Genomic DNA, 23,856 nt, shown 5'->3' with positions numbered 1-23,856 from the left:
TATTCCAGATTCAAGAAATATAATATTTTTTTGTATTAGTAGGAACTGCAATAAATTCTTATTTTGATAAATATTAAGACGGAGTTTTTTAATATTTAATGTATCTTTTGCACGTTTGATTTACAAGAATTGTCGGAAATATTAAATATTAATCTTGAAACTGTAACTGATTTTTTATTATTTTAAAATATCGATCTTATAGTTCTAGTCTATCCACTTCGGTGTTCATTTTTAACACGCTTTTAATAATTTGGTATATATAGTATGTAATTAAATCTTTGAACGTTATTTTCGTAGACCTCAAGACCTAGGTTGAAAATTTTCAGACACGTAAGACACGTAGAGGATAAATGAAATTACAATAATTTTAAAACGCTCTGACCAGTATCAAAAGGATAAAAAACAATCTATGAAATTAATTGCTAAGCGACGTTTAACATACAAATGTGAGTTAACTTTTACGCTATCGGGAACGTTAAAAAACTGGCACTATCTCGGTATGTCAACCGAGTCACAAACGGTAATCAGCCAATAAATCCGACCATCTTACATTACTGACCACTGTCAAAAAGGAAGTAATTTGCGGATGGCTCTTATCCTATCATTCTATTGATATTAGAGAGTTCGAATGCACGCAGGGATGTACTGCGTTATGTAGCGCAAAATACTTCGCATTTGACTTTCTAACGTTGAACGGGTTTATAATATTTTATCAAAGAGGATCACTACTAGAATATAGTTTAGTATACATATGTGTGTATACGTATGTGACCAAGTATGTATGTACCTAGTCAGGTCATAAGTATTGTCACACAGTAAAAACTTTTCTTTTAGAATGCTGGCCACAAAAAAGTTTATTGAATTCGAATTTCGAATTGTTCATGAAAATAAAAAAGGTATACTTTTAGAATTGTACTCATTTTTAAATATGGAGTGGACGCTTAAAGAAGACCGTGTTGCAGTAATTGCGTTGCATCGTTGCGGTTACGCGCTAATTCAAATTTTTAACATACTGAAAATTTTGAATATAACCAAAAGATTCGTTTATCGTACCATCAAACGATACAATGAAGACTCTAGTGTAGATGACAGGTCAAGAAGTGGTCGCCCTCGGTCTGTTAGGACTCCAGCAGTGATAAAAGCTGTGAAGGCGCGAATTCAAAGAAATCCCAAACGTAAGCAGAAACTGTTGGCCCTTCAGATGGGGTTAAACAGAACCACGGTGAAAAGGGTGTTAAATGAAGATGTAGGGCTTCGGGCATATCGAAGAAAAACAGGACATCGTTTGAATGCTCGTCTAATGGACCTGAGACTGAAGAGATGCCGCGCTTTGTTGAAGCGGTACGCGGGAAAAAAATATATAATTTTTTACCGTAGAAGAGAGCTACAACAAACAAAATGATAAGGTGTACGCACACAGTAGTGAAGAAGCGAGCAACCGTATTCCGCGTGTCCAACGAGGTCATTTTCCATCCTCGCTCATGGTATGGTTGGGAGTTTCTTATTGGGGCTTAACAGAGGTACATTTTTGTGAGAAAGGTGTAAAAACGAATGCAGTTGTGTATCAAAATACAGTCCTGACGAACCTTGTGGAACCTGTTTCTCATACCATGTTCAATAACAGGCACTGGGTATTCCAACAAGATTCAGCGCCAGCTCATAGAGCGAAGAGCACACAAGACTGGCTGGCGGCGCGTGAAATCGACTTCATCCGGCACGAAGACTGGCCCTCCTCCAGTCCAGATTTGAATCCGTTAGATTACAAGATATGGCAACACTTGGAGGAAAAGGCGTGCTCAAAGCCTCATCCCAATTTGGAGTCACTCAAGACATCCTTGATTAAGGCAGCCGCCGATATTGACATGGACCTCGTTCGTGCTGCGATAGACGACTGGCCGCGCAGATTGAAGGCCTGTATTCAAAATCACGGAGGTCATTTTGAATAAACTTTAGTGTCATAAGAATCTATGTAAACCATAGACAAAACAAGGAATGAATAACCCGATGCGCCTTATTTTATAATTTAATTTTCCTGCTAATAAGCCCACCTATTTATTTATTTACGAGAACTGACAAACTGCGTACTGCTATCTAAACTGCACGTAGTATCAAAGATGTACTTGAATTCGTATCTGTCTTCTTACAATTGATCAATTGTATGGTAGTTGACGGATCACTTATTAGTATTCAGCAGCCATAGTTAGGTCAGAATTATTTTATTATTATAACCTTCTTACCTACTCAATGTTAGGCCGAAACGTTTTGTAAGGAAATTTAACTTACGCTGTTAGTTTTTATTTATCGCCGTAGACAGTCTCACCACCCGTTTGGTATTTTATTACTGAAGACCATAAACATTACAACGCAGTCACCACGGCCGTCTGGTGTAGTGGTAAGTGACATGGTCACTACACAAGGGGGTCGCGAGTTCGAATCCCGCCAAGTGAAGATATTTGTATGATAAATATAAATGTCTTTTCCAGGGTTATGGATGTATATTAAATATATGTATGTGTATAATAAAAATCTTACATTTATTTCCGTTATCTGGTACCTGTAACACAAGTTCTTTACGAACTTATCACGGGACGAGTTAAGGTGGCGTCATTGTTTAAAAAAAAAAAAAGATCCAAGTCTTGATTGTGTTGTGTAACGGATGTTCTTCAAACAGGAATTTCCGTTTGCTACATAACAAAAACAAGTCTTTACTGGTGGCAGGACTTCTTGTGAGACCGCGCGGGTAGGTACCACCACCCTGCCTATTTTTGCCGTGAAGCAGTAATGCGTTTCGGTTTGACGGGTGGGGCAGCCGTTGTAACTATACTGAGACCTTAGAACTTATATCTCAGGGTAAGTGGCGGCATTTACGTCGTAGATGTCTATAGGCTCCGGTAACCACTTAACACTAGGTGGGCCGTGAGCTCGTTCATCCACCTAATAAATAAATAAAAATGCTTATTAACAGATGGCGGTACCGACCGTGTGGGCGGACAGTGCGCCCTGCAATTACGTAATTTTATACTTTTTGCATGTTACGTGTGTTTAATTCGCAAAATTGGTACTCGCCCTGCGGTTAATGCCTCCGGAATAATCGAAGTCCTCGACACAAGGTGTCTTACAAATGAAGCTACGATTCGAAGTGAAATTTAAATATAGCTATGGCCATCATAAAGTAATTAATAATCTAAGTAATATTAATAAAACTTTTTTTTCTATATCAATGGGAATACTAGACCTATTAGTTTCTTAAGAATTAAAGATTTTTAAATTGTGCAAAAGATTCACAAAAATTTATATATTTTATGAATTGAAAATAATGGGTTCATGTTTAGTCTAACATCTTGTAAATTTGCGATAAAAAGTCAATTGCATTCCAAACTTTTATTTTTGAATCGTTTCGGTTAATTAACATGTTTATCACCAGCACAATAACAATTAATAAGCAAAATATTTACATTCAAGTTAATCGACTTCTGAATGCATCTGAATAACTGTACTTTACAATTCAATAATATTTACTGCTTATCATCTCCTTATCAGTTATGTTATTCAATGAGATCTTTTTGTATTAAATAAATTGACAGAATAATCAGGTTTTAGGGATAAGCCCGGCATTTTTCAAAGCGCACATCGCGTTCAAAAGATTAAAAACATTGAATACCAGTATAATTACGCTATAAAACAACGACATCACGAAACTGGTGGTTGTGAGCGCGCGCGAGTAAGTACCACCACCACCCTGCATATTTCTGCCGTGAAGCAATAATATGTTTCGGTTCGCAGGGTGATCAGCCATTGTACTATAAAACTGACACTTAAGCCGAATTTACATTACGAAATTAGTGGCGTGAAATTAATTTCGTGACATTAGTTTTACCAAGAGTTTCACGTGTAATTTAATACTTTCGTAATGCATGCATTAATTTCATGCATGCAAATTAGTTTCGTGCCCTGCGCGATTTTTTGGTGAAATTAGTGTCATGCAACTAATTTCATAGTGTAGACGCGACGTGAAACTAATGTCGCGAAAGGGCCTGCGCTGTGCGGACGTGTGTATTGTTAGTTCGGACGCGCTTCAAGCGTTGAAAATGGCAAACCAACGATGGAGTACAGAAAAAAATATAGATCTTATTAATGAATATCAATGACAAGGGTCGCGAAACACCTACAGTAAAAAATCAAAATTATCTTCACTCGTTCGAAAATAGTTTTTATAACTCTCAGGATCTTTATCTGCTAATTCAGAGACTAACTTCATTGCGCCTAAATGCCTTCTTGTTGACCATCCTCGAATCTTTTTTTTTTTTGGTCAGGAGGAAATCGCCGGACTTCCGCCCTCCCCTGGGGATGAAGGGCGAGGCATGTCGGAGTCGAACTGACTAAAACCTCCTGTCGCTCAACAACCCGCGTCCGAACCTCGCATGAGACAGAACCTACCAACTTACCTTCCTATCCTCGAATCTACCAACTTTTTTTTTCTTGATAGTCTTTTTTTAAGTTTATATGTATATAAGCATTTCTTTAGCTACATTGAATATAGCAAATTATAGCTTTGATGTTGAAGGCGCCATGGTTACTGCGATACTGTGGATTTCGCGACACTAATTTTTTAACGTAATTACTTTCGCATAAATCGAAACTACTTTCGTGAAACTGAGTTCAACATGCATGACACTAATTTCGTAATGTAAACTCCGCATTAGAACTCATGTCTCAAGATGGTTGACGGCATTTACGAGTACGTTTCTAATGTCTATGGGTTCCTGTAACCACTAAGGACCAGGCGAGCCGTGAGCTCTCGTCTATGCACTTAACAAGCACACTTAAACTTATATAAATACGACGATCGCTGTTTCTATCGGCGCTTACTGGTGATAGGACGTATTGTAAGTCCGCATCAATATCCTGCCTGTTTTAGGCGCCAACCCGTCATACATTCCGTTTTAAAAAACAATTGGAGCTTTGATCCAATTCTCATGGTAGAACGTGAATGCCGCGGTTCATCTTGTGATTTCTGGGGACTCCGGTTTAATTAATAATAATAATATTTAATACTAAATAAGCTCTGTGGGCTCGTTCGCATTGGGCAATAAAAATATATAATAAAAAAAAAAAAGTTAAAAAAATATATTTAAAATGGGCATGACGATCATCAACCTATTTTTTCGTATAACAAAATAAATACTTTATTTATTGGGCATAAAACCTCATAGTAATGACAATAACAAGATTCGACTACACAAAATGAATAGCCTATTTCGTAACAACTGTGTTTATTGGTGGTAAATATAGCAAATTGATAACGAATATAACTTCTATTGATAAACATTTCACATGTTCCTGACCTAACATCTTGAAATAATTATCCATTGATTATTATTTTATTATTGTTGTGGTTGGATTATTGTAGTGGTCAAATAAATTGCATCATTTTAAATATCCAATTTTTGATGGTCACTTTTATCAATTACAAAAATTAAGTGGAAATTAAAAATATTTTTTGCTATACAATTAGATTCAGTCTGGTGCTTCGACCCGCCTACGGATCGTTGAGGCGCTTAACCCAATCCTGACCTTCCGACTGGTTCAGGTGCTGGCCGAGCTCACTTGCTTCGGCAAGTAGCAACACCAAGTCAAAGCTAAGCCAACAGAGCGTAGCATGGCAGGACAGTGCTCTTTTCTCTCGGCCCTAATCCTTCGGCGTATAGACGGTAAACGAGATAGAGATCTCACTAGAATCCAGATGGAGATCTCACTAGAATCCTGGTCATCTAAGTGGTTCGCGTGCCCTCGGAATTCCTATTTATGAAATGGCGCAGAATACGACGTTCACTACGTGCATCTTTCTAAAAAACAACCGCGTAACGGAAAAATACACCGACACCTGCTAATTTTATCTTAGAGAAACTTCGCGACGGTACAATTTGGACGCGCTATCTAGCAGGGTTTCAGATAGGTCACCCTTTAAGAATTTTAGTGGTCTTGTTCCAACAACCGTTGCATCAGGATTCCGAGGGGGAGTTCTACTCTCCAAGCACGTCCTTTTTTATCCTCCTGCCTCACTTGAATTCTCTCTCTTCCGAAACTTTGATTCAAATTATTAATTGACAAAATGTTTTAATCTAATTATTTGATTAAAACCGTGCTACAATTATCCACTCTTCTTGTCAGTAAGATATGTACAGTGGAGTGTGGGGACCATGACGAGATACTAAGGCTGCATAACATGTTGCATTCCACAAGATTCAATGCCTTATCCAATATTTTTAAGTTTTCCTATAATCCTACACAATTTACCAAATTTGCCTAATTACTGGTGTTAGTGCCCATATTGTTACCTCACAGAGTAATCTCACAAGTTCGATAGCTACATCAAATCTATTTTTGCTATGAAACAATCATTCCTTGCTGTTTCAATGGTATGACAGAAATACAATTTCATGTCTCTAGCTGGGTTGTGAGATTCATGTTGTAATAATAACTGTATAACTTACTTACTTACTTACTTAGCAGTAAGCAGCAGCTTGGCTCTGTCCCTGGCATTGTTGACGTCCATGAGCGATGGTAACCACTTACCGTCAGGTGGACCGTAGGCCCGCACAAGCAATAATAATAAAAAATTGCTGGACATTAGATGATTTAAGGCTGATGTTAACCAGTCTGAAGTAAAAGATGTTTTTAAGCTAATAATTTGTGTAACCTAAAACTGTCAATTCGAAAATAGGGGATATTTTATTTATTCAAATTGATTGAAAAAATTAGTGATTTATGTATTTGTGAATTAAAAGATCTACACATACTATGCTCAGTTATACATTGAAACATGAGGTAGAATTTTCAATAGATAGTGTCACAATATATGGTAAGCTACTTACTTTCCATTGGTAACCACAGAAACCTAACAACTCACAAGATGTCATTAGAAAGATGTCTATGCCGAATTCAAATGGTACAAACAACCAAAAAACTGTCAATATGAAATTTTAAAATACTTTACTTTCATTCAGTAGTTTTGTTGTGTGTTAAGTACTTCTGTAGTAGTAACTATTTACAACTAAAAACTATTACACTAATTCAATTTAATTCTCATTGAACATTCATGTAGTCGTATTGCAGCAGAATTAGACAGAACAGCATTACCCACTACATTACCTACATTACATGGATACTCACAAAACATGACAACTAAATGCTGCTACCCATTATTTGCACCTGGAAGAGGTGATGATGGTGGAAAGAATTATGGTGATGGTATAGGCTGATACCACAAATTAATATTGTTTTACATAGGTCTTGTTTTATATTAAATTAGTGATTTTAGTTCTCTTTTTGACTTGAACTGCCTACTTGGCAGAGGAGAAGCCTACTTAACTGTTTGTTGTTTTTGGATTGCTGAGATGTGTGTGTACAAGCTCACAGCCCACCTGGTATTAAGTGGCTACTGGAGCCCATAGACATATACAATGTTAATGCAGTATAGTTACAACGGCTGCCCCACCCTTCAAACCGATACGCATTACTGCTTCACGGCAGAAATAGGCAGGGCGGTGGTACCTACCCGTGTGGACGCACAAAGTCTTACCACCAGTAGTTACGCAAATTATAAATTAGCAGGTTTCATTTTTATTACACGACGTTATTCCTTCACCGTGGAAATCAATCGTGAACAATTGTTAAGTACGTATTTCATTAGAAAAATTGATACCCGCCAGCGGTATTCGAACACCGGTGCATCGCTAGGATACGAATGCTCCAGACGTCTTATTCTTTAGGCCTCGACGACTTCAACTGTACTACTTTCTAAATAGCAAGATATAAGTGAGAAGAATGAAATTGTAATATAATATTTTTCAAACTGTTTAATTTATTACCTTGATGGAAATGTTGCGAAATAGGAGACACCGTTCATGGCCTAGCCATGACAATATATCATGCTGGTGCACTTTGAAGTTTATTTCTCATTATCATGAACTCATATTTTTCTCACATTCTATAATTGTAATACACAATTTGATTTGTACGACATTTTTTATGTTTGTTTTGTTTTATTTCATTCGATTATATATTTATTTCCATTAATTTAAACTAATATCGTTTACGCATGTCAATTATTTTTAATGTGACATTGACACTTGACAGTAAATGTTTGACAGTTGAGGTTTAAGAGTCAAATTCCATAAGGGTTTTTCCATTTAATTTCTTCAATATTTATTTATACATGCTTTAAACGCGCCTTCTTAATGTTGTACTTGATGTAGACACTAGAAATAAAATAGATGGTGTTACGGTCGGTCTGCGAAATGTATTCAACCCCAGACAATTTTCCATATATAAAATATATAGTGTATGTTCCCACCTGTCAAATACATAGAAGAATCAAACTAACAAAATAAAAACAAATGCAGCCCAACTTGGAGAGTAATTACCGACACTCATAGACATAAGCTATACCAGAAACACTTCCAAGCTTCTACCTATCGCCAAAGATAATATGTAATAATTTTCTAAACATTTCATATCAGAACACATTCAACTGTTTCAGGAATTAATAAAACTGTTGAGAATTACTGTTTATTGAGGTAGTTAAATCGTAATTATATTACCTTCTGTATTATTTTCATTTCAAATTACCTTAATGTATATTTATTTATTACTTAACAAAATTAAGATCTTATTCCTTATTAAACAATCAGATCATACTAAATTAAGATCTTGGTCTCTTTACTGCTTTCTTTTCCCTATTCAGTTTATATGCAGTTGCCATTTTCTGTATATTCTCTTTATGTATTGTATCATGGTTGACTATTCGTTTAGGATAGTGTTCTCCTATAATACATCCTGCATTTCTTTGAATTGACTGAGGTGCTTTCCATGGTTCATATTTTTATGGTTATATTTCTTCATTCTCGTGGATACTTCTTTAATTCAGGTACATACTTCTTAATGTAAACTCCCTCTTTATCAGTTTTCTGACCAAATGCCACTGGACTATAAACTCTGAAATATTTGTAAAAGAATGCAGAAGCTGACAACCACATCCAATTACCAGCATTCAATGACCAGTCATAATCAAGTAGATAATCTTCAAATATTTTAGCTCCTTCTTCCCATGATATCCAGAGATCACCTCGGGTTAAGAAGCAAGCCACCATGTGTCTAGCTAAATGATGGATCCAACCTTCTTGTTTCAGTTGCCTCATGATTGCATCAACAAATGGGTAACCAGTTTTACCTTCTGCCCAGGCTTTTAAGAAGGCGTCATTTTTTGTCCAAGGTATTTGAATGCAAATAGCATTACCAACCATTTTGTCAAAATTGGCTACACCAGTTCCTGCTGTATAATAAAATTCTCGCCACATTAATTGTCCCATCAGAGATACTGGTGGCAAGGTGTGTTGTCTACCATTTTCCACCTCTTTGAGTTTATAATAAAATAGTTTTGCTGATAAGCAACCATGACTAATATATGGACTGAGTACTGTTGTGCTTGGTTCAATACTATTTGGAGATGAATTTGGTTTTTCAAATTTACAAACCCATTCTTTTTTAGACATGTATAAATTCAAACGTTTAAGAGCTTCTGTTTCACCACCATGATATTTCACAGGTGCTAATGTTTCTTCATCAATTTGTAATTCCTTCAAATTGGGTATACTATAGTTTTCGGATTGTATATCAATTGGCTTGCAGTGGCTTGATAAGACATTAGATATTTCTATTGGTTCCTTTACATTAATGCTCTTTACTAATGAAAGAAACTTTTGATACGTGAGTGGTACAGCTCCATTGTTCTCTCTCAAAACTTTATGTACATCATAAACTGTATGCTGTACTCTCTTGTTAATGAATACACCTTTCTTCTCAGCAATGTCTTCAATGTATTCATCCTGCTGTACAAACTCAGGATCTATATCCACTTGACATGTTAAATATTTTACTTGCCAGTCATCAAATAACTTAGGCAATAGATCCACAGCTTTTCCTCTCAAAACATACAGACAAGTGTTTAATTTCTTTAAATTGTTATCTAAATCTTCTAAGCTTTGTAACAAAAACCGCAATCTATTTATGCCTACTTTATCTTTAATGTTTGGATCTAAAAAATAAATTGGTCTGAGCAAATGTTTTCTGTTTTCTGCCTGAAAGTTGAAAATAAATATTTATTACTGATGTTCTACTTAACGTACTGTCAGTAGTTCAGTACTACAATAACGCGAAATTGGAAAAATTGAAGTAAATTTCTACTTATTTAAACGTTAGTACTTCATGAAATATTGCTTAAAGAATAAGACCATCATGAAGGAAAATATAATATTTGAAACTGAAATTAACTTACTTCATTTATAGCATTGCGAAGGGCAAGGTTATCATGAATACGTAAATCTAAGCGAAACCAATGAATAACCGTTGGGGTTTTGGACATTTTACTCTTTTAAAGAGTGAAGTATTATTAATTTTGCAGAAACAAATGAAAGGTTCTTGTTTTGTAGGTAACTATTTCAGATCTTGCTGTGTAGTGTGTAGTGTGTACTATAAATAATGATGTAGGTAATTACGTAGTTACGTAATATGAGTATTCTGTTTACATGAAGGGTTTAAATGGAATTTTGTTTATATGTATGTACCAATCAAGGGTCATTGATAATACAAATTCTATTTTTTATTAAATGCATGAGGTACCTACTACATAAAGGTAAGTAGGTACCTAAGTACATACGGTATGTACATGTACATATATCTTGGATTTATTTTATTTTAGGTTAAGTAGGTAGGTAGGTACCTACGTAGTACGCACCTACATATTTGTTTTTGTTTTTGATGTATTATCTATGGTCTGTCTTTTCTTCCTTCTTATTTTGAAGGATGGCAATTGACTTCTGGCGAAGGCATTGCCATCGTTGCCAATACCGAGTTTTTATAAATCTCCATTAATTGTTCAAAACCGACACACATGACAAAGTGCATGAAGTGAAATGAGATGAACTTAATTTATTTGCATATATAATTAGATGAAATGAATTGAAATGAAACAAGACGAGACGATATGAAAGCCCAGTAGAATAGTGGATATTGATTGACGTCCAGCGACTTTGTTTTATTTTTCCAGGCTAGTGCACTAAGGTTCCCACACACATTTCATAAGCTACCATTATTATGTCAGCCACTCACATGCGCGCGAATATTTGTACATTGTACGAATTGTGTACGCGCGCATGTGAAGGGCCGTCAGACATTCATTCGCAAACTTAGCGGCTGTGCAAATAGGTTCGGTACTCAATTAGCGAACCCGTTTGCGCTTCCTCCTACACTTGTTTACGAATGTCTCACGACTTTCTCCTCCTTTTTAATTCGTCAATAGAATATTGAAGAGAAAGTGTTTTAAATTCTTTCCCAGACATCATTAACAGCCATGCTATTTTGATGGGATTTCTTTTGATGAAGATACGCTACACAGTAGACGTCACGATCTATGTAAATGGCGAAACGTCCGTTGCCTTCGCAATCGTGGGCGCAACTGGTCACACGAATGTGTGAGAGACTACGCGAAGGATCGCGGTTCGCGCGCTTTGATGTCTGTTAAAAAACCGACACGGCTTGGAAAACCGCGAATTCAGCAAAAACTTTGCATAATCATTTGCAAATGTCGTCTTACACGTCTTGTGGGTTTGCGTATTCGTGCGAATGTGAGTAACCGGTATTACGCTTAAACCCAAAGAACCACTAAATTAACAAAATAATACAAATCTAATACAAAAATAATACAATCATAAAACTTCGTTCGAATTGATGGCTTAAAGAGACTTTTTGGCGGGAACGCACGGAGTGAAGTTATGTGATTTGTTTTATTTTGTCTATTTAGTGTTTCTTCGGGTTTAAATGTGTAATAACGGTGGTTTATTAACTGTTTAATATCTGTGAAAATGCACAAATGTGGGAAAATGAAACAAAGCCGCTGGACGTAACTTCTCGGGATTCTCCAAAAAGTCTACTGAGAAAATCTCAGTACTAAATAACCACCATTTTACTGAGATTATATTTCATCCCATATCATTTCATTTAAGTTCATCCCAGTTGATTAACGTCTCAAATTAATCATCTTCATTTCATTTCATATTATTATTTTTCATAAAAATAAGAACATAAATTAAAATAAGACATGACTCAAAGGTCTTAGTTACCAGGTCATAAAATTCCTTAAAATAATGGCCTAAAGAGCTTGTTACCACACTATAAAATCGTTAAAAAAATCATGAAATGAAAACAAAACAACAAAATATCCAAATATTTGGAAGTGTAAAGAAGTGTAATTTAAATAAAAATAATAATGAGAGTATTTTCAATGACATAAACATAACTGACATAAACATTCAAATTCCAAATACTTTAGTGTCAGGATGTCTCTAACTTTCAACTAAATATAAATATTGGACCCTAGCTACCCAATTTGAATATTTAACCATAATTTAAATTACATAAATAGGTTTGCGAAAACATATCCCATTGTAATATTTTTTAACTAAACCAAGCACTTTTATTTCGGTTATGTGTTTTAATCGGTCTAGAAATTATATGTAGAATTTTATTCAAATAAATTAATAAGTATTTACTGTCAGTACTCAAATACAAGATTTCATTCCTATAATGTCAGTGAAAAATAGAAGCTATCAATATGCCGAAAATCATAGAATTAACAGTTGAAATAGAAATACAGAGGGTAAGAAAGTATCTAATTATTAAAAAAGTACATATATTCACCTATTAAATTTGTAAATACATATTGTTGCTTAATAAAACTGGTTGAAAATTTGAATGAATTTAATAATGAAATATGTAACATTATATTATGCACATTACCTTATGCAAAGTGTTTTATCGCGATAGCTTTTATTCGTATAAATCATTTCAGTATCTATGGTATACTGGATACCATTTGTAAAGATGAAAATGTTTTAATTTGTAAATATTTGATATGCCTTATCGTTTTTCTACACTCAAGGTCTATCTAGTACCGAGTACATTTTGGAGCCCACCTCACACTTGGTGGAGTAAGTGTTGTTGGTTCAATCCTACTTAGGGCAAAACATTCCTGTGATTAGATTTGTTGGTTTTGTGTTTGGGTGTTTAATATCTAAGAATGTATATGTAAAGGTATATAATTAAGCATGTTACATAGTATATTATTTTAGGTTTTAGATTCATACTTATATAATTACTAAAATATATCTACTTTCATTTCATGTAAATTTAAAAAACATGAAAACGTCTGTCAGTTAAAGTACTTTCTAGTTAAATATGTTCGGTAGTCATTAATGTTTATTGAATTTTACAGGTCTCATGTCCTGGTGTGTGGTTATGTCAAGATGGTAGAGTTTCATTATCAGTTTATGCACTTGGCACCAGTTATCAAACATGTATGCTGCCTCCTATTTTTCCTTTGACGTTCAAAGATGTGTTCTACTTTCGTAAAAGATTCCAAGAGACTTGTGCTTTGAACAATATTTGTTGTCTATTGAGTAAGTTTTATACAGGCTGTATCATAAAGGATATATATATCAAGTCGAAAACTGTAACTGTTAACAAATGGTGCATGTGCAACTTTGTGCACATGAAAGAAGTGGAACTTCTTTTGTGGTGTGTAGTGTTGCAGTTTTCTTAATTTTTTATCCTTAAGTCAAATTTCTCTTGTAATAGGGAATGCTGTGTAGAAGAGAAACAACCTCTAAAAATGTATATCTTTATAAAAAAATATATATATAAATATATATCCTATAAAATAAATGTATATATTTTAGATCCTTCATTAAAATAAAATATAAGATAGATAATGTGTTATTGCCATCTACAGGAGCTATGAAAAACTAATGAAAAGCCATCTAGAGGCCTACGCCCGTAAACAGAATCTGTATAAGAGAAACGACTTAGCTTACTTTCTCCCTCTCTCCAAGGTCGAGTGGTTCGCGAGATGCCGTGTCTATTTTCTCATTCTCGCTCGTCCTAATTTATATATTTTCTCTTTAGCCGTAACGAATCTGTCGCGAGTTAAATTTTACCCTCAATGCGCCAAAGAAGTTTCACTTCAACAATCGATTTTGGATACAATAAATCGAAATCATGAAATTATTGTACTGTCATTGGTCCTTGATGCGTGTCCAAAGTTTAAAGATAATAGTATGTTGAAAACTTTGAAAATAACGTTCATACATTCCGTTAAATACAAACAAACATAAAAAATGGTGTTAAAAATTGGGCAAATTGGCTTTGATACTTTATTAAGATAAAATCCGATGTTGAAATTTCCATTTGATTTTCAGAGGACGAAACTATTTATTGCGAGCTGGTGCAGTGGTCAGAAGACTGTGTGTCCAATGAATGCACGATCCTCGCCCAGTACCTTGGCGCGCTGAATGATGTGCTTTTCCCGCCGAACATGTGCTCTAATGACGGAGTGGACCTGCTAATGAGAAGATCTAAAGATTTTCCTGTGAGACATACATGCTTTTACAGTTCAGTTTTGCCTTGTTATAAAATGTACTGTTATGATCTTGGGCTCGGGATAAATCTCCACCGAAAAATAACTTAAAACTCAGATAATTATTACAACACTTAAACGTAGAGTTCGATATCACAATTCAATCTTTTGTTTTCCTTCAGGCGATCCCCTTTGTGTTAGGCTTCGAGTAGAAATGATTACTGACTGCCTTTGTGTCGTCTTTGCAACGCTTTTATAGTTGCACGACATGTCTACAATTTTCCAGAATATTCCCCATAATACTAGTCGTTTCGATATCCGTTTTCGTTCTTCGATAACAGGTGGCGTTACTCGTACCGTTATAATAATAATTATCGTTAACTGTAACTGAAACTGAATCTCCTTGGAAGTGTTCATAACTCAATAACGCATTCAATTCATTAATTTTGAAAAGTTGAAAACTTGCGTGTCCTTTTTTAATGAAGGGATGTAAGTAGGTATGTATATGTGGCAACCTTATCTCCCAAATTTCACGGATAGCATCAACGTGCATTTTGAATAACCTTTATTCCCACGCGAAAGCGTGAACATTACAGAGAGAGAGAGAGTATTGTTTATTGTACACCAAAAAACAAATAAACAGTGCGATACATTAAACACAAAAAAGTACAATTGGCGGTCTTATCGCTTAGAGCGATCTCTTCCAGACAACCATCAGGTGGACAAGAATCATTTGGAAACGAACTACGCGCGGTGTACGATTCCAGTGAAATACATATACATATATGTACACATATATATACACACATACATATCTCCGTAAATATACATACAATTAATACAAAGTATTATAATATAATAATAATTATGAAAAATAAAAAAATAATTAAATTTTTTATTAAATTAAATTACATACATACGTTTGCGAATAACGAAGCGAAACTAACACAACCAACGTAGATCTTTACGTGTCATGTATCATCCAGTTGAACTATGCTCAGTAAATTTCGTTTCCCAGGGTATCCTGTCGCCGAAAATCGAGATAGCCACGAAAGTTCGCATAGACGAAGTGTGGAATCAGTCGTGCGTCGGTCACTTCAAGCAGACCCCCTGCCATTGCGATAACGACTCTACTAGACAGAAGACAGTTTGTCACTCCGCCAAATACCATAGGTAATCGAACTGGTGCTTATTTCTATAGCGAATATTTAAAATGATTGCAATGGTTGTAATAAATTACCACCTATAATTTCTGGGTGGTTGTTTTTTTGTTGTTATTGCTTAGATGGTTGGACGAGCTCACAGCCCACCTGGTACTAAGTGGTTACTGAAGCCCATAGACATCTACAAAGTAAATGTGCCACCCACCTTTAGATATGAGTTCTAAGGTCTCAGTAAAGTTACAACAGCTGCCCCACCCTTCAAACCGAAACGCATTACTGCTTCACGGCAGAAATCGGCGGGGTGGTGGTACCTACCTGTGCGAACTCACAAGAGGCCCTACCACCAGTAACGTGGATGTGATAGAGTGGTTGTGAAATGGGTGTACGTGGCTGTACCGGAGGGACGCCGCCTCGTAGAGAGGCCTAAGAACCGCTGGTCTGACGCTGTGAAAGGAAACTTACGTGAGCTCCAAGTGTCGGACTGGCAAGGTGTTGCGCAGCGCCGGAATGAATGGCTGCGTTTATTGTCGGAGACTCACTTCGGGGTCATAGCACCAGCGCAGTAGTAGTGTATAATTTAAAGTAAATCTCATAAGACCTTCGTTAGAATAAAATGTTTGAAGTGAAAACTACATAAGTTGTTTTGCGATTTGAAACTCGACGAAACAAGAAGGCGACACTAAAAAGAGAAACATATCTCTAGGATATAGGGTCACATTTATAGCCTATTTACCGTCTGAGAACTATTTTTCGCTCGAAAAGCATTCCTCGACTACAAATAGTGCTTTGGAGAAGTAAAAGTAGATATAGAAGTTTTGAACACATACCCTAAAATTTTGAATATTTCTATTGTTTTTTTTTTTTAGAAAAAAGTGCAGCACCAGTCCTGGCAAGAGATCCGCATCCAGATCCAGATCGAGATCAAGATCTGGGGGATCCAGATCTTGTTGTAGCCTAACTCCTGTCGCACCGGAACTAACCAGCACATGCCGATGTCCCAAGTGAGTGTGCTTGTGTGGTTTTGTCGCCTATGTCGATCGTGATATTGAAACCTGGGCTTAGCTAATGCTGCGTAGACGGGTTAGGCAGTTTGGAATTTGGAGTTCGTGTATAATCTAGCTCGGAGCTAAGGTTGAATTATAGCCCTAACATTTAAAACTTATAACACATTCGACTAATAAACATTCCACTTCATATCCCTTGATATTTCAAATCTTTTCAACATCATGCCTTCCTTTCAAACCTTAAAATAGATTTACGTGATTCAAAACTTGTTCCAACTTTGCAACACACATAACATGACAATAGAGAACATCGATTTCCCACATCTAAACATTTAAAGAAAAATGTTACGATCGAAAACAGGGACGCCTCAATCACAGGTTTGTTTGGTTAATGTTCAATACTGCTCGACAACCCTAAATAATACTACAAAATCTATTGTTTAGTTGATTTGTAAGTTGCAGCTGACAACCAATTGCAAAATAAATATGTGTACTAGTTTAAAAACATAAAAAAGACACGCTTAAATAGCAATCATTAAATAGTAACAATTAATTTCATCCTATTTTATATTCAGTTGATACTTGGTCAGGATATTAGAGCGAAGTCATAGTATTGCTTGCCGCCGCTGACTACTCCCCGAATCCTGATCATGCAGGAGCCAGTCACCGTCGACGCCCTAGACACGTCCTTACGGATCCATCAGATCCAATAACCTTTGCACTAGACGCCTTCAGCTCTAGGAGCAGGCTTAGGGACCTCGGTAACCGTACTCGTCGAACTCGACAAAGAGTTCGCCGTGCAACCTAACCCATGAATCAGCTCGCTGAGTTTCTCGCCGGATCTTCTCAGCGGGTCGCGATTCCGATCCGGTAGTAGATTCATTCGCGAAGCAGCTACTCTTGAGCTGTTAGGTCTCCTTCGGAGGCGCTCGGGTAGCTGTTAGCAAATCCCACCCCTCCTGGCTGAGCCTTTGCTCGCCCACCTGCCCTGGTGAAACTGGAAAGGCCTCCGGGCCACCAGTAATACTTCAATCATAAAAAAAAAAAAAAGTATTGCTTGCCATCGGTACTTGATGTGTATGAAAATTTTGAAATTAATCTGAACATTCCATATTATTAATTTATTTATTTATTACATGAAGGGCTAACAGCTTAACTTAATAGAGTTAAACAACTACAAATATAAAAATAAAAGCCAATTTAATTACCCACCAATAAAAACCAACTTGAACCACTAGATAAAAAAAAATAAGCATGCAAGTATTAATACATATAAGTAAAAGAAAACTTAAACCATACTAAATTAAATGTACAGTTACATATAAATGTTACACATTAATATAATCTCAATTTATGTTTATTGATTTATTGATTTTTAAAGTCAATAGTCCATGAAAATTACTAACATACACACACTAATCATCATTACCATCGCACCGCCCGCCACCAGAGTAGAGTTCATCCATACTACCTGGAGCCACTGCGGTCATCCAAGGTGCGCTTCCAGAGATCTTTTTTGCCACGTACCATCCGGCTATGGAATGAGCTCCCCTCCACGGTATTTCCGGAGCGCTATGACATGTCCTTCTTCAAACGAGGCTTGTGGAGAGTATTAAGCGTCAGGCAGCGGCTTGGCTCTGCCCCTGGCATTGCTGAAGTCCATGGGCGACAGTAACCACTCACCATCAGGTGGGCCGTATGCTCGTTTACGCGCTTGGGATCGAGATAACTAAACCTTCACCGGAGTACAATTTAAAACTCTATTTAACACTTAGAACACTTAAGACACACTTCACAATTCCTTCACTCTTCCCGCTTCGCTTCAGGTGATCTTAATAACTGCCTTTGTGTCATCTCTGCAACACTTTTAGAGTCGACACGACAAGCTACATTTATTGAGAACATTCCCAGTGGTACTAGACTTTACGATATATTATGTTTCTGTTAAATAACAAATGATAATAGATGGCGTTACACATCTCGAGCGTTCTCGATATTACTAGTCTTTTTTATATTCGTTTCTGATATTTGAAGGCAGATGACGCTACTCTTAGGGACATAACATTACGGACCAGAAAAACAAATTCCTTTTCTCTATTATAGTCCAATGTCTAAATCCCGGACGTCAGTGTCGCGCGGGCGGGCCGCTAGGGGCGCGCGGCCTGCCCCCTACAGCGTGTACAGTGTGGCGCAAGTCACACGCGACCGCGACCTGCGGCGCGATGATTGTGACCAAACCGAAAGGTTACAATACCTTGCACTCGTTTTTTAACTTAATACCTTTTATCAATGCGATAAGCAAACGTATTTTCAGTAGACTGTTTGGCGGGAACGCGAGGAGTGAAGTTGTGTGATTTGTTTTATTTTGTCTATTTAGTGTTTCTTCAGGCTTAAATGTGTAATAACGGTGGTTTATTAACTGTTTAGTATCTGTGAAAGTGCAAAAATGTAGGAAAATAAAACAAAGCCGCTGGACGTAACTTCTCAGGATCCTACAAAAAGTCTCAGTAAATGACCACCATTTTACTGAGATTATATTTCATCTCATTTAATTTCATTTCATTTCATGCCATGTTTCATATTAATTAGCTTCATTTCACTTCATATTAACATTTTTCATATAGTGTAGTTTTCATTAAAATTGAAATAAGACTTGACCTAAAGGTCTTAGATACCAGGTCATAAAATCCCTTAAAAAACAAGTATTTTCAGTAACTGATAGACGTAATTCGAATTTTTTCGCTCACCTTAGACGGATGAGGCTGCGTAACTGTGGGATGCTTTCAACACGACCTAAAAAGTATTTAAGACGAGAATCGGAGGGCCGGAAGTAAGCTATAAAAATTAAGGAGGAATCTTTGCTACCGTTACTCACGTCTTAGGGTTGGGGTTCATCGAATATCAAAGAAATCGATATAATAAGATTATTAATAAATTAATTGCGCGTGTCTCCAATCATGTGGACTTCGGGTGCAGAAAGAAATGTTTATATTAAAAATATAATAACAAAATTCAAAAAAATCGTATATATAACCATAGCCCGACCCGGAAAACTAGTAACGCACTTATAAACTTTAATATATATATTTTTTAATTCTAGATATCTAGAATTTTCTCTTAGATAAGATTCAAGTAGTTATACTGTGATGCGCGCACAACGGCAGACTTATATCATTTTACAGGGATACTGTGAGCTCAGTTAATGATAATTAAAAAAAAACATTCAACTGTAAAATGGCGATACGATCTCCCATGTTATAGGCACGGAATATCTAAACAAAAATACTTACTCGAAATGTGAATCTAACGTATTAACTAAACGCTACATTTATCAACCGTTTTTCTCATAGTTCAAGTATAATCTGCAGGACGCACAGCGAAACGGACAACATAAGCTCGGACAGAATACAAAAGTTAATATTAGAGAGTCGCTATATCGACCTCGAGCCCTGCAAGTCAACGCGCAGGGAGACGTTCAGCAAAACGAACGTCGCAGGTAAATTGACTCCGTGCGTCTGTGAAATATGTCGGCGATATCACGAGCTGTTTCACTCGGAGGGTAGTTTGAAAAGTTGATGACTATGTTCCCGTTTAGATTCATCAAAAGAAATTTGTTGTTGTTGTAATCAAAATGTTTTAGGATCACGAATTTAGATACACTTTAACGTATTTGTCTTGCCCCAAATTATATAGTATTAAAATATAAAATGCACTATAATCTGTAATAATTTACAAAAACATCTATAATATTTATTTTAAATCTAGTTCTCAGTCTATTTATGTTGAATATTAAATTATAATGTAACAAATTATTATGTTGTTCTGTAAAATGTGTTTTGTCTATTGTTTATTAATATTAATTTAATATTTAAAATAATTAAGTTGATCATGAAATAAAACAAAAATAAATTACATGTATTTCATTTATTATCATCTTATAATTTTATAACGGGTAACTTAAAATTACACTTTATAATTAAGTGATATGGCTCCACTTTCTAAATACTAAATTCTCTATTTTTAATTAATATATAATATTATAAAGACCAGTTCACAATAAAGTGTTAATATTATTTTTTTTACTTTTCGTCAATAAATACAACTGGTTTCAATGTTCAACTAAGGGTTTCTATATTAAAATACTAACGCTTAGTAATTCGATAAATTATAAATCAAGTCTAATTTATAATCGAAGTTATTGGATTTTTTTTATACTAATAACACGTTTTAGTATATGAAGACAAGTTACACCATATTTCTTTTCCATTATTTTCAATAATTAAAAACGAAATGCAAATCATAATGGTAATCGAATACTTTTTAACTTATAATAACAATAGATCATTAAAACTAGATTTGTTTTATAAAATATATAAAAATACGTTATTTTTTTCTCAAAACGCAATTAAAATTAATCGTTTCACTTTATATCGGTAGATCTTTCGATTAATCGAATCACATTTTAAGCATAACTTCAATTAAGTACCTACTGAGTATAAGGGAAGGGTACACAGTTTCATAAAAAAAAAAAAATGTGTGCGTGTACTAGTGTACACACGTAAGAAGTGAAACTTGTTTATGGCCTTATTTTTCGAAAAATGATCTACATGCAACTTTCTAGAAATTGGTTAAATAAAGTTAAATTAGATAAAGTTTGAACAAAAGGATTTTATTATCATAGACATGAATACAAAAAAGTTAAATTAGATAAAGTTTAAACAAAAGGATTTTATTATCATAGACATGAATACAAAACAGATGGCGCGTAACGGAAAAAAGTGACGCGTAACCGAAAAATGTGACGGTAAATTTTTTTCCAACGCCGATAAGGAAGTTTCACTTCAAAAAAAATGTGTGCGTGTACTAGTGTACACACGTAAGAAGTGAAACTTGTTTATGGCCTTATTTTTCGAAAAATGATCTACATGCAACTTTCTAGAAATTGGTTAAATAAAGTTAAATTAGATAAAGTTTAAACAAAAGGATTTTATTATCATAGACATGAATACAAAAAAGTTAAATTAGATAAAGTTTAAACAAAAGGATTTTATTATCATAGACATGAATACAAAACAGATGGCGCGTAACGGAAAAAAGTGACGCGTAACCGAAAAATGTGACGGTAAATTTTTTTCCAACGCCGATAAGGAAGTTTCACTTCAAAAATTATCGTCCTAACTAATATATAAGATACCTCAGACTACTTTTCTATACACAAAGAGGTAGAAAAAGAAAGGTAAAGAAGTATTGAGTAGAGATAGTTTCAAAAACGAAACTTAATGAAGAATGAATATATGCGGGTAGTTTAAAAATTTAAAAAAACAAACACGCTTTAATCCCTTTTTATCCTGATCAGTGTATCAGGTCAAAGTAATTATTGTATCGTCATAGATAATTGAGACGTGGACCAATTTTAAAGCTAATGGGACTTCGTAAGGTTAGTGAAAAATACGTTGAAATATTCGATTATATAAATAGATAGAAATACATCAAGATATTAAAAGCGTGTTAAAGTAATATAGGTACACTAAATCTAATTGTGATAATGTACTTTAATCATAGTTGTATAGTTATCGATGGCTTTACAGAATACCGCCACTGGCATGCCATCAAAGACTTAGGTGTATTTGCGAGCTTACATTAATACAATAAAATAAAATGCATTTCGATAATAACTAATATTAATTGTTTATCGTGATCGCTTACTATTTTGTACATTTTTGTTTTTTATTTTGTCTCTTAACACTTTTATTTTTAATCTAAATGAATTTACGTGATGGAAAAATTATCATAGACAAAGTTTTTTGTAATTTAATATGGTAAGTATTGCAAAATATTACTTTTATGATTCGGAGTTGATTTGTAGGTTTCAATCATATACAAGAAATCGTTTGGAATCGTTCCTTAAACCAAAATGTTTTTTTATTTCTTTTTTAATAGCTAATGTTTTGCATTGCACGCAATGTAACACAATTACGAATCAGATGACGGGCGATCTAACTCACTATTAGTAACCCTGTATATTTAATTTTGCTTGAGTATACGGAGTGTTAGGAGACCGCTTCCGAAAACGAAGACAGACGATAGTACTAATGACACCTTTGATGATGGGACGGAAAAAAAAGATTCTTATTTAAAAAAAAACATATTTTTATAACGTTTTATTAGCATTATTTACGCTCCATAATGTTAGTACAGCTAAATGAAACGATAGTTTCACAAAAAATACATTACTTTACTAAAAAAAAAACCAGCAATGAAACACAAAATCAAAAACAGCTGATGCTCGGATCAACGAACGATAGGGCGCGGCGCAGACTCGCGCGATCGCACAAATACTTATTTACAACATTTTTCTAAACAACTCCATCATCAAAGGTGTCATTAGTACTATCGTCTGTCTTCGTTTTCGGAAACGGTCTCCTAACACCCAGTATATGGCAAATGTTTGATATACAATTTTGCTATTTCGAATGAGCGCTCCTAGCTTAGTAAGTACCCTCATGGAGTGTTAACTGTTACCTTGTGTCCTTTCATACTGTTCCGTTCTTTGCTTCTCCTATAACTGGGGCAGTCGGCGACAAAAGCGATTATCGCAATCAGCGAGAACACCGCGTAGAATACGGTCAGCGCGATCAGGAATCTGTCGTCCGTTTGCTCCCAGAGGTTGTCCGCGCGAAGGTACCCGTAGTTGGAGAGCACCTGAGTTCCATTCGGCGGCGGACACGGCGATTGTACTATTATATCGGGATACGGCCTCTGCAACGTTTTGTTTAAGATTCGTTTAAGACGTACTTCTTTTTTTCCCTACTTATACTAGTAACCTCGAGAGGTTATTCTAGATTCACTGAAATAGTAGGTGAGCTCGCGGGACTCAAACCTGACGTTGCTAACACGAACCCTAGCAAGAGCCGTGCTTTGCAGAATCTACCACCGGATCGGAAACGCGACCCACTGAGAAGATCCGGCGAGAAACTCAGTGAGCTGTGTCTGTGGGTTAAGATGTACGATGTTGGTCTATTTATAAGGCTTGCATGAAGAAGTGGATTCCCGTTACACTCGGCACGGTACTAAAGTAGCTTCGTGTATGCTATGCCCTTACAAGGAGCTATTGAAACTGTACTGATTTGTAAAATGTACAAATGTAAGCTTACTCATACCTGTCACAGTACCTCACGTATTTGTTTGACGCAGCCTCATAATAAAGCAACTGCATTAC

The 23,856-nt window shown here is 35.5% G+C and overlaps 4 protein-coding genes across 9 annotated transcripts in view; 1 reads left to right on the top strand and 3 right to left on the bottom strand.

Moving 5' to 3' along the window:
• Positions 1 to 8,158, bottom strand: part of LOC101747227 (cystinosin homolog) — a 74,191-nt gene extending 66,033 nt beyond the window's left edge. For all 3 annotated transcript variants that reach the window (XM_012695321.4, XM_012695319.4, XM_012695324.4), the window contains exon 1: positions 7,872 to 8,158. The gene's annotated coding sequence lies outside the window, so the exon portion shown is untranslated. The remainder of the gene's footprint in view (positions 1 to 7,871) is intronic.
• A 399-nt stretch (positions 8,159 to 8,557) lies between these two features.
• LOC101735529 (cryptochrome-1) lies at positions 8,558 to 10,822 on the bottom strand. The gene is made up of 2 exons (XM_038018902.2): positions 10,337 to 10,822; positions 8,558 to 10,139 (listed from the first exon to the last, which is right to left on the bottom strand). Exons 1-2 carry the CDS (start codon positions 10,421 to 10,423, stop codon positions 8,901 to 8,903), a joined length of 1,326 nt encoding a protein of 441 aa, XP_037874830.1. The 5' UTR covers positions 10,424 to 10,822; the 3' UTR covers positions 8,558 to 8,900.
• Positions 10,823 to 12,366: 1,544 nt separating this feature from the next.
• On the top strand, positions 12,367 to 20,549 carry LOC101735668 (spermatogenesis-associated protein 6). Of its 3 annotated transcripts, XM_021351790.3 has the most exons (7): positions 12,367 to 12,715; positions 13,331 to 13,514; positions 14,313 to 14,482; positions 15,489 to 15,643; positions 16,500 to 16,634; positions 18,741 to 18,881; positions 20,006 to 20,549. In XM_021351790.3, exons 1-7 carry the CDS (start codon positions 12,671 to 12,673, stop codon positions 20,211 to 20,213), a joined length of 1,038 nt encoding a protein of 345 aa, XP_021207465.1. In that variant the 5' UTR covers positions 12,367 to 12,670; the 3' UTR covers positions 20,214 to 20,549. The 3 variants fall into 3 exon arrangements, with proteins under 3 accessions (XP_021207465.1, XP_004931996.1, XP_012550779.1); XM_004931939.5 differs by lacking the exon at positions 18,741 to 18,881; XM_012695325.4 differs by lacking the exon at positions 18,741 to 18,881 and having other exon boundaries at positions 19,988 to 20,549.
• Positions 20,547 to 23,856, bottom strand: part of LOC101746447 (ATP-binding cassette sub-family G member 8) — a 72,008-nt gene continuing 68,698 nt past the window's right edge. For both annotated transcript variants that reach the window (XM_012695374.4, XM_012695376.4), the window contains one exon: positions 20,547 to 23,396. In XM_012695374.4, the coding sequence (XP_012550828.1) occupies positions 23,139 to 23,396 (258 nt within the window). In that variant the 3' untranslated portion in view covers positions 20,547 to 23,138. The remainder of the gene's footprint in view (positions 23,397 to 23,856) is intronic.

The sequence above is a fragment of the Bombyx mori genome, chromosome 22, assembly GCF_030269925.1.
Source record: "Bombyx mori chromosome 22, ASM3026992v2".
NCBI classification, from domain to species: Eukaryota; Metazoa; Arthropoda; class Insecta; order Lepidoptera; family Bombycidae; genus Bombyx; species Bombyx mori.
The sequence above is the reverse complement of the archived record's forward strand: the minus strand, read 5'-3'. Positions and strand labels throughout refer to the sequence as shown.

What these genes read in the sequence shown, in the direction of transcription:
- LOC101735529 (XM_038018902.2), bottom strand. Translation starts at nt 10,423, where the DNA reads ATGTCCAAAACCCCAACGGTTATTCATTGGTTTCGCTTAGATTTACGT. An exon ending in TTCGCAATGCTATAAATGAA is followed by an intron (nt 10,140 to 10,336) that starts GTAAGTTAATTT and finishes TTCAACTTTCAG; the next exon opens with GCAGAAAACAGAAAACATTT.
- LOC101735668 (XM_021351790.3), top strand. Translation starts at nt 12,671, where the DNA reads ATGCCGAAAATCATAGAATTAACAGTTGAAATAGAAATACAGAGG. An exon ending in TTGAAATAGAAATACAGAGG is followed by an intron (nt 12,716 to 13,330) that starts GTAAGAAAGTAT and finishes TGAATTTTACAG; the next exon opens with GTCTCATGTCCTGGTGTGTG. An exon ending in GATTGTGACCAAACCGAAAG is followed by an intron (nt 18,882 to 20,005) that starts GTTACAATACCT and finishes TATAATCTGCAG; the next exon opens with GACGCACAGCGAAACGGACA.